At 37.1% G+C, this 11,646-nt stretch overlaps 1 protein-coding gene across 1 annotated transcript in view; it reads left to right on the top strand.

The window, feature by feature from the left end:
* LOC150084457 (cell adhesion molecule Dscam1-like) overlaps positions 1–11,321 on the top strand; it is a 304,207-nt gene extending 292,886 nt beyond the window's left edge. The window contains exons 26-27 of the mRNA XM_090375236.1: positions 5,116–5,230; positions 11,197–11,321. Of these exons, the coding sequence (XP_090231362.1) occupies positions 5,116–5,230; positions 11,197–11,222 (141 nt within the window). The 3' untranslated portion in view covers positions 11,223–11,321. The remainder of the gene's footprint in view (positions 1–5,115; positions 5,231–11,196) is intronic.
* Positions 11,322–11,646: the final 325 nt, after the last annotated feature.

Below are 11,646 nucleotides of genomic sequence, written 5' to 3' on the forward strand. Positions count from 1 at the left end.
CTCGACAGTGGCCACACTCATGCAACCTCAACTGTATGGTAGAGTTCTCTTCTCTGTGTTTGTCTTACACAGACGTTCCTTTGACGGCCAGGAGGTCTGAATGCAGCCAAGATGGCGTTTTATTTATTTATTTATGTATAGGCGAATCCTACTAATCAGCCACGAAAGCTATTTACATATATATAGATATATATATGGAACTATTTACAGTCTGAAGCACAGTAACAGGGAAATTAAGCAATTGCAGTACGTATATCTATAGCATACTGATAAAAATGCAAAGTGTTTGTAACAATGCAATACATGAAAATTAAATGAAGCAAAAATAGTGAGGAACAGAATATGACAATCATAGAGATTGAGCACTTGTTTTATTAGCATACAAGAGAAATATCAAATTGTTCAAATGGAATATTATTTAGTGATAATAACAATATCGATAATATAAAATATTCAGGCATTTATTCAAATTACAACACACTTAATGGTGCTTTTGAAAGAGGAGACAACTTCGATGAAGTCAAGCTGCATTTAATTTGCTTCTTTTCTCATGCTAGTTAAGGTACAGTACTGTATTATCCACAGTGGACATAGTATACCTTTTTAGGTGGTAGTATGTTTTTAGCCGGTTCCCCACAAATCCACGTAAGTACTCTGTGAAGCAGCGCAACTTTGCAAAACCACTCAATGTGGATAGTACTTTGTTGTGTTGTTCGACTGGTCACTTAGTTACTGGATGGCACGCTCACCTAGAAGGGACCTCCCAGCACTTGTCCCCGTGTCGGGGTAGATAGAAACGCTTACTGGGCCCCCATTATTCTGAATAGAACAAGAGCAGAGGTGATCCGTGGATGGAGTAGATGGTGTAGAATAGGTAGGAGCAAGGAAGAAAGAGAGGGATATGGAGAAGGAAGGCCTTCCCCCCAGGCGAGTGAGTAGCAGGGACCTAAAACAGGTATGGGACCCTCTGTATTGTCCCTAATTAATTCTCTATATACTTTAATAAAATAGAGGAACCTTAGGTATTAGAGTGAGAGGCATTAAAATTGACAGTCTCAAGAGACGCTGGACAATCCACATTGGAGTTAATACGGTAATGAAAATACAAGTCTTGAATCTGTTTCTTCGGTGCAAAAGTGAAAATAACTTATCTTCTTTCAACGTTGTTGCCTACCTCCACCTGGTCTTCTAATAACAGTCGCTGAGTGCTGGAATTTCTATATCAGGCACTGATGAATGGAATATTAGCATCGGCCTTTGTATATAATATGCCTTTACAGATTTTAAGGTTTCAGACTTATCGAATTTTAACCAACAATAGTATTGCTTAGTTCACCGAATGAGGTAGTCCTTATAAATATAACTAAAAAACCTTATAAATAAAAAAATAGAAATTATAAATTAAATAATAAATACATATAATAAACAATAACCAGTAAAATAATAACAACCAATGTGTTTTGCTGTAAATTACGTAACTATACAGTTGACCTTTGAATTTACCCAAACTGCTGAAATAAGTTACCTTCGTGGGTTAGCCTTCGCTACCCACAGAGAAAACATATTTCAGCAATTAACAACTCGCTGGATAAAACAAAACTCCCTGAAGTGCATTATAAATCTCTTTCCCTGTAATTTCAATTTATGGCCTCCACTTCTGGACTCATTTATAAGTCTTCTTTCATTTTACTGTCCCTTTTCAGAGCCTTGCAGACCTCAATCAGTCCGCTGTGAAGTGCCTAGTTTCCAAGTTCTGTAGTCTCCATATTGTAAGTGTTTTTTAGAGCGGCATTATGACCTCCCTATTTCTACAAGCAAATTCTCGATAAATCATCAGTAGAACATCATGGGCCTTCCTTGCAATCTGTCTACACTGCTCAATGTTAGGGAGTCATTGATATGTAGTGGCTCCGGCTGGTATATAGGTGATCTGAAACGGAAGAATATTTGAAGGGTTTCTGTAACAGTTTAGTCTGGTTACGAAAATTTGCCCAGGATAGCCAAAAAGTTAAATGGCACAAGAATTTTGTGGAAAAACACCATTGCAAAAAGTAAAGGAACAAGCTTCTGGATAAGTATGCTGCAGATTATTATTTTTTGCGATGAATGTAGATTATAGTTCCTTCATCACACATTTCATGATGTCGTGAATGGATATGCGGATCATTAATTCATATGGATGTAGCTCATGATGCTGTGTCTGTAGGATGAGCAGTTGTCATAGGATTTTCAGTTCATTGTGCCGTGCATATTAATAACAGGTGGTAATGGGTTACAATACAGTTCCTTGTTCTGCAATATAGTATTAGTGGCATGTGATATAAGAAAGCAAGTGTATGAGCTTATGCAGCATCAGCCAAAAAACAAAACAAAAAAAAAATATATCACGCTATTCCCTCCAAATGCTTGTCCAGTTCCTCCTTAAATTTATTCAACCTATCAACTTCCACGACGACAGATGGAAGTTTGTTCCAGCAATTAACCACCCGCCGGCTAAAGGCAAATTTCCGCACATCTATACTACATCTGTCCTTCCTTAATTTGAATTTATGCCCCCTTAGGTTCGTAATCTGAACAAGTGGAAGGATCCCATCAGAATTCAGCGTGCTCAACCCATTCAAGGCCTTATACACCTCAATCAGATCACCGCGCAGGTGCCTAGTCTCCAGCCACTGCAATTTTCAGAACTTAAGCCTCTCTTGGTAAGAGGATCCCTTCATTCCTCTCACCAATCTTGTTGCCCTTCTCGGTACACGCTCAAGCAAATCTACATCCTTCCTAAAATGAGGCCTCCAGACCTGTACGCAGTACTCAAGGCGTGGTCTGACCATTTGCCTTATACAGAGGGACAATCACCTCCTTTTCCCTGCTAGCAAAATTCCTATATATCATTGACAAAACCCCATGACCTGCCCTGGCAGCCTGTCTGCATTGCTCAGAAAACTTCATATCTGACTGCACAATTACTCCCAGGTCTTTTTCATTTTCTACCACCTTAAGTGTAGTACTACACAGTTGGTACGTTGGTATTTGTCAAGGTTAAACTTCAGTTGCCACTTCTTAGCCCATCTGCCTAAATTATCTAAATATATATGATTATCTATTTATATATGATAAACCGGTTTGCGCAGTTATTTATGCGGCAATATAGGAGTTATGGTAATCGGCTTACGCAGTTCCTTTTGCTGCAATCTGGAGAATATAATATTAGTTAATGATGCAGCTCCTTGTGCTGCACCATGGTGGATAAAATGCTACAATGCTACAGTATGGACTGGAACTAAGTTGTGTGATGATTTTTATATTATACTAGTCTGCTATGGATCACAATATAGCGTTGCTTGGCGCTGATTATTAACAATTCTACCACTCTTCGCACGATTTGGAAATTTTGACATCATGCCCTTTATCCCTTCGTCGCTCTCATTTATGAAAATCAGAAGCAGCCGTTGTCCCAGAACCGATTCCAGGATACCACATCTAACGTTAAACCAGTCTGAAGAGTAACCATTTATCACAACTCCTTGCTCCCTGCTCTATAACCACCATGCTATCTATCTCAGAACCTTACTCCCGACTTCAATATGTTCCAGCTTATACGGTAACCTCTCTTGAGGGAACTGAGTCAAACCTTGTGATAAAATACAATACACAAATCCGAATTATTTCCCACATCAGGATCATGATAATTAGGATAGCTAATAATGTTAATTAAACATGATTTTCCCTAAAAAAAAAAAAGAAACGTTATGTGTCTTTCAGAATTCCATTTCTATCTCAATGCCCGCGTGTTGTATTTGTGCCTCCATGATTTTCTCTTTCACTGAAGTCAGAACTGTTCGGTGTGTAGCTGCTCGTTTCGCCTTTCTGCATTGACACTTCTTCAATACAATAATCACTCACGAGTCAATGAAGCCCCAATAATTAATCCTAATGGTTCTATATATTCTCTTCCTGCCTCTCCCAAAATTACTGTGTATATGTCATCAACTCCAAGAACCTTACTTGCCTTTAGGCTTGAATTTCTTTTTATTTTTAATAAAAATTCAGCATTGCTAATTTCGTATTGCTCTGCCCCAATTGTACAGTCTCTCCACGTTATGAAAGACCTTCTGTCTGTATAGACCGATGCAAAGTATTTGCAAAAATTATAAGTTATAATGCGTGTGAAATTGTTGGTACCAAATGACGGACCATAGAGCAGACAGGGAAAAGTGTGCGAGTCTAAAATTTACACAATATTGTTTATTAGAAAAAAGTCGAACCTAAAAGCAATGAAGCTTCTGCAATTGAAAGCATATACAGTAAGTTACTGGCACAAGAGCACGTGAACCTATACTGCATATATATCAGTTGAACCATTAACATTACTTATGAGGGCACCCTTTGATTCAAGGGAGATTCCTTTAGATTGGAAAAGTTCCAACCAGGGGCTATCCCGGAAGTTTCTAAAGAAGACGGGATAAACCTGTGAGGAATTATTGAATAAGAAACAAGTGGATCAGTAGCTCATATAACTTGGTTAGATTTATGATGACCCGAAGCCTGCATTCATCAACAAGAATTGAAACAACACAAATTATCTATTAAATATTCAACTTTGTTTGAAAATGTCAACTTTCTTTTAACGTAGATTTAAACAGACATACCTTAAAAATAAACCGATCAATATTATATTTGAATATACTCGTATAACATATATTGTTTATAAAGGCTACACAATCTTGAAAATGTTGTAATTGTGTTTTAATAAACCTTTTAGAGTATCAAGGTCTACAGCTATTTTAACTAAGAAATAAACGATACCCTTTCATATACTTACAATTTTATATGTTTTATTAGTGAACTTTTGCTTAAAGATGTATTAAATGAATTCTGTGCATGTTCAGATACTGTGTGTTCAAATTTCTCTTTTCGGTTATCATTCTTGTTTAAAATCAACTGAAATAATGAACCACAGTGATTTCCCATCAAATATACAATTCAATGACTTCAAAAATGAATGAATGCGAAAACAAGAACAAAAACAACTTCCGTACAGCAGTTCTGCTTACTTAGAAGTCATTATAGAAATTTTTCCAAAATTGTTTAAATGATGCCTAATCTTTCCACTAGATGGCAATATCAGAAAGACAAGAACTTTGCAACAACTCCAGCTCTAGCCAATCAGGTGCAAGCGGAGGCCGTCCAAGTAGCCTATCTAGTGAAGGATATCGACCATATAGACAGGGTAAGTTTATTTAAAAATTGTCTTCAAGAAGCAGCACACCAGTTTTATCGTTAAAGAAATATTATTGCATTTTTTTAACGGGCTAACGTTTTCTAGACCAATTGGAAAAACAACTGATCGTTCTAAAGACTTAATAAACCTTAGTCGAATACACTGAGTTTGGTTTGGGTTTTATTGGCGCATCAACAACTAAGGCTATAATGCTCCCACACTGAGTTTTTGAACCTTAAAATTCATGTAATTGAACGTAAACTTGACACGAAATAATTGCTTTTGAGTTGTGATAATGGAAAGACATTCACTATACACCATGCATCGTGAAAATTGCAAAATCATGAAAGAAATTCTAAAAAAAAATGCAAGTACAGGTATTATGGGTATATTAACGCAATAGCAACATGCATTGTACAACTTTTACTCAATACCTACTCTGAGAAACTCTAATTACGTTATGAACAACCAGTCCACCCCCTCCTGGACTGATCATTCAGTGAGCGCCCATACCATGTTTAATAAGTGAAACATCTGGTCTTTTCACAGACAAAGTAAAAGTAAGTGAACAACTCAAGAAGTCCAGCTTCAAAACACAGTCTGAAAGTTCGATGAGGGCTGGTGTAGCTTCATTTCAAAACGGTGAAACTTCATTTCATATCAAAAGGGAATCTAATGCGCCAGGGATATGACTAAGAATGTGTATTAATTTGTCATAGATAACGCCTGTCATCTCAGACCCTTATTCCTCGGGTACGATGTTGAAAAATGAAGTATTTTGCAAGCCTCTCATGTGCAGGCTTTCAGATGAGCTGCCAATATTATGTCCAAGACAAAACTTAATTGAATGATGAAAACAGATCTCAATTTCCCCCTAACTCTGGATAACTGTAGCCCGAATCCTGTTTCTGTGGACAGCTGTAAGTGATTATCAACTGGGATACCATTTTCATTTAAATAGTCACGGAGTTGTGGGTGTTTGAAATGGACCAGTACAAATCTGCATTCACTCCCAGAGGACAAGCATAACCGAAACGGTGCCATTTCCTTAAGGCAGCAAGTTTCTTTCGCTGGTAACATTCTTTGTGGGCCACTATCAGATCTATTGCTGTTTTGATACTCCTTAACATTTGTCACAGCATACAAAACGCTCGGTGCTCAGACCACAGCGTCTAAATAGCAATACCAATAAATGGTATTTATTCTGAGGCTGATGTTCTTGTTTTACGGATTGAAAATTTCAAGTTACTGGGGGGAAACCTTGCACCCCAACTCTCACCGTAGATCAGCTAACTCAACTATAGTGTGAAGAGCAAATATAAAGTTTTCTATCTTGTTGACAGACCTTGAGCCGAGTACTTTTTCACACAGTGTTGAAAGACAACATCGTTAACCATTCTTGGTAAAGATGAAAAGGAAAATTACTTGGACTGCTCTCTTTCTCGGGAAAAGAATTTTTATTGCCCATGACGTAAGTAGACGTAGATAAATTTAAGCTCAAATGTGACAATGCTAGAGGTTTTACAAGAAAAGATATAGCAGATGGTTTGGAGATACCAACCCATGGAGAGGAGATACCAACCCAGATGTGGGAACAATATATTATTTAGGGTAGTTTTGTTCCAGTAATGGCGCCGTGCATAGGCTATATACGCTTCCCTACCATTAATATGCGGACACCTGCCTTTAGACAAAAAAAAAAGGAGAGCTTTTATTGTGTCATTTAATATTTTGTGCTGAAACCTTTTACTTTTATGACAGCCTTCGACCTTCGCGCCATACCCTAAACCAGCTTTTTATAAATGTCAGGTGATATTTTCCTCCACTCGGCCTTTAACGCAGTCATCAGTTCGCCCTTGTTCTTTGGGAAATCTCGACGTTCACGTACCCGACGATCCAATACATGCCAAAGATGCTCGATAGGGTTCAGGTCAGTACTCTGGGCTGGCCAATTGTACTTTTCTACACCCATGTCCTCAAACCAGTCTGTTACGACCCGAGCAGTATGGCATGGCGCGTTGTCTTGCTGATACAGGTATGGGCATTCTCCGAAGTATTGCCATAATTTTGGAAGTGCATAATTGTCCAGTATGCCCTGGTATTGCACAGCATTCATGGTTTTGTCGATAACGACTAATGGGCCCAAGTCAAACCACGAAAGGAGCCCCATACCATGACACTGTCTCCACCAAATTCATTGTTGGGAGGATACAATCAGGAAGGAACTGTTACCTTGGCATTCGCCACATTCAGGAACGGCCATCAGACTGGTAGAGTGCAAACCTCGACTCGTCTGTCCATAGGACTGTTTTCCACTGCTCTACAGTCCAGGATTCGCGCTACTTACACCATGTTGATCAGCTTCTAACATTTGTTGAGGTGATCAATTCTGTTGAACTGTTGAGGTAATTGTGTTGAACGTGTCATCTTGAATACCCAATTTTGCAATTGTCTGTTCGAAGCCCAGTGTGCATATTTATAGCGTGTTGCATGCATAGGACCTGTTTCCCAATCCATGGATGGGGGTCCGGAAATTAATGGTAGGACAGTGTAATTAAGGAATAGGGTACCTACGTTGGTAACTACAAAAAGTTATGGCAACGCCAGTGAAGGTACCAGAAAATCATATTTTGTGGAGACTTTACTGACGAAAGCGTTCCTCCTGATTAAGAAGAGGTGGTTAAATGCATAAGCACGTCTAGATTAAACAAGTTTAAAATATGAAATTTAACGAAATCAGGAGCAAAACACGACGACAATATTATATTCCACAACCTAGCGGTTTTATACGATATTAGATATTTCATTCATATAGGTACGAATTTGTATCCAAGAACTTTGTTTGGGGATTTATTCATGATTTCTATGTAATTCTTTTTGAAGTAATTAATATACCATCAAGGAAAATTAATCAGTTAGTGCCTGTTGAGAAGAATGACCAAATTTTGCGCTCAGATTTCAGTTTTAATCAGCAGCTTTGCACTGACCTACAGAGAAACGCGAATCATCTAATTAATGTTCGTACACAGAATATGTATTGTCTGTGTATCAATCTTCATTGATAATTGACAACACAATTTTTCTTCTTCACAATAAGTAATTATTGAACATTTAAACTCTGAGAATACGAACAGTCTTTTTTCCAATATTAATAGCGATTTGTCAGGAAAAACGCCTGGTACATTTCTTCTTTTCAACACCAAATTATTCTTAACGTGTATTGACACAGCGTGGATGTATTTTTTAGTTTCATATTAATGAAAGTTTCTCGCAGTGTAAGCGTCAATTTATGGATGAAAATTTTAGTTTTGCTAAAAGAACCTTCGCCAACTACATTTTTATAAGAAGCCAATAAATTCTAACGTAATGACAGAACAAATGACGAAAATGAAAACAAGAAACTTATGTCAATACCGCGAACCCTCCTCTCAAGAAACTGACGTAATGAGCAAAGGGGATTTTAATATGTACAGGCAGTCAATCCTTTTCAATTTAATTCTTATTTAAAAGCAGATCTCAGATGTATATTATGAACCTAATTTTCCACACATATAGAAGTAAATAAAAAGATTTGCCAAAAAATGTATGAAAGGTTACTTCATTTCCTTTGCACCTATATTATTTAGAAACAAATATAGAGAATTTTATCAGTTACGCAAAATATGGAACATTTGTGAATAAATTCCAGTTTTGTTCTAAAAGTCGCGATTCTTGCTTTTGTGAAAAAAAAATACAGATCTCTTATTTAGAAGTAGGTTTTATATTTACAGTTCCGAGCCTGCCAATGATTTCCGAAAGCTATAAGAATAGCTTTCCGAAATTCTTATTCTTTACATTAACAACAGATATTGTACTTTGCATCAACAGTGAAAGGATTATCCAGCTAAACCTTGAACTGATGACAAGTTGTCAGATGGGTGGAGCTACAACCATACAATATCAGCATTCACAATCATTCTCATTTCTGCTGTGGTTAACATGGTAATAAAGTTGACACAAGTGTACACTGAGCTCAACCACTGGAAGGCTTAAAATAATGCTTTGAGAGAATTGTTGTTGTTTTAGCAGGATTTTAGGCTCATCAGCGACTTAGGCCATATTGCTCCGTATATAATGTTTTAAATTGCGTGTTCTATGGTCGATTTGATGTTTGCTGGATGAAAAACTATGCTCCACTCGAGTGAGACCGACGTAACTTTTGTGAAAAGGTCCATAAAATTCCAGACGTCGTTGACGGGATTCGAACTGAGCTCTCTTCCATCTGGTGTGGAGAGGACGGCGATACTACCACCAACTGTGCTCTCACGATGGATCCATGAAAAAGATGAAGTGATGGGGAATGATATCGGAAATATAATGAAGCTTTAGAAATTATAAAAGACATATGATCAGCTAGTATACTACAGGAGGGACGCAATTCACGATGCTATCCTACAGATGGCACAAGTCATCCATCATTATACTCAATCTCAATCGAAATAAAAACTATTAGAAATGTTCTTAACTCGTCAAGGGTGCTTAAGGCTGGTGCAATACGTTACCATTGGAACCTCCAAGGTAGTGTGGTCTATTAGTAAATCCCAAAAAATTATTTAATCTCTTCGTTTAATTTTAATCGCTACTTTTCATAATCTTGAACCTATTAAATTTATAAGTTTCCATTAATAGTCAATAAACCTAAAGAACGGTTTAAGATCCTTGACAGTTGTTTCTTGTATAATACGAGTTAGCCTATACTGGCATATAGCCGGGTAAGATTTTTATTGCCCATGAAAGGAGGATGCGGAAAGGTCAGGGAATGACCACCGCATATTCACGGAGCAATGTGGCCTTAGTTGCTAATGCTCCTAAAAACCAAATAACAAACAAACATGAAAGGAGGATCACATCAATTGCTATACACCGCAATGCCATTCGGCAAACTGTAGCATACAACGAACTGTCTTGCAAAGAATTGACTTACAGTTACATATGGATTTTTTTATTCTTTTTCCTTAAAACATACTAAACTTCTAACTACAGTACTAATTTCTAACATTTATCAGTACAAATTCACAGTAATGGATTTATGATCTTTTTGAGCCTGTCACTGCGGGAATTCAACAGATAATGCATAGTGCTTAAATCCATTATTTTAATGCGCGGTAAACTCGTTGAGGAGAGTAAACGAAGTCGCTAGAATACATTACTTTTATGAAACTGTCGACAGACAATGTTTTCGGTACAGACTTTCCCTGATGGATGTCCGAGTCTATATTGTGGTGATTTAATTTGCCGAATAATTTCTCTTTCGGCTGTATACAAAAATATTTGAGAGTGCCTGCATAAATATTAACAGTTAATAACTCGAAATTGGCAATATTTTGTCGTTCATGTGAAAGGACTATTTTTGGAAGTTAAACGATTGAAGGAAAACTGCATTTTGTTTCCTAATTAAAGATCATTACAGTTGGATCAGCTTGATTTAACGCCAATCCAATTTCTAATTCCGGTTTGTTTTTTTGACGGTTGAAAACCCGATGAAAAGACCCTACAGCTTTTCCTGAGATCGACCGAATTCCTCGAGTCATCAAAAGGATTCGAACACACACCTTTTCACACAGAAAAATTTCGGGTCACCAGATGAAGTCATGTGAATGGTAAAGAAAAACCTGTAGTATCTTTAAGTGAATCGTGCTTTGGAGCGCAGTCGTGCACTCAAATTTAATTTTTTATGGCTAGTTTGCTTAATCTGTTCAATAAGAACTATTGATAAAGGTTAACGATAAAAACATATCGTTGACCTTTATCAATTTGGATGTAACAAACATCGATTATTCACAAAGGTTAAGAAACAAAACCAATGTTTTCAAGAACAATTTCATATTATTCTGTTTTATTTCTTGAAGTATAACTGCAAATTTGTTCTTTAAGTATCCTGAGTGCCGCAATAAAAGATTCTAATGAAATGTCAAAAATATATTCTTCCGTTTCAGGTTCTATTCAAGATACCTATCGATGAGTCCTATTATTTTCCATTGTCCTTGCCTTCAACCATCCGCTATGACAAGTGTAACTCCCCTAATCGTTTCTGCTAGAGTATCTGGACAGACCCGCCAAGGAGAAACGTTATATAAAATGACAGAATACTTGAAATGTAAACCTGGGACACGGTAAGTAAAAGTTCACTAATAAGGGGAATAAGATCACTGTGGTGTTATGCTTATTGGGAAGTTACAAGGTTACTGAAACTGTCATTAAGCATTTCATGCTAATTATTTTTCGCAAATATTGTTACTTGTGCAAAATTTTAATAGACAAACATTACTCTTTCACAAGGCATGTGAAAGATATTTGAAATTCAGTGATGGAATCTCAATTCCATCACAGACTACTTATTTGGCTGTAGCGAAGGTAATTAGATAAACAAATCAGAGATGATTTTT

Source organism: Mastigoproctus giganteus, chromosome 6, assembly GCF_048544385.1.
Source record: "Mastigoproctus giganteus isolate SK-2022 chromosome 6, ASM4854438v1, whole genome shotgun sequence".
NCBI classification, from domain to species: Eukaryota; Metazoa; Arthropoda; class Arachnida; order Uropygi; family Thelyphonidae; genus Mastigoproctus; species Mastigoproctus giganteus.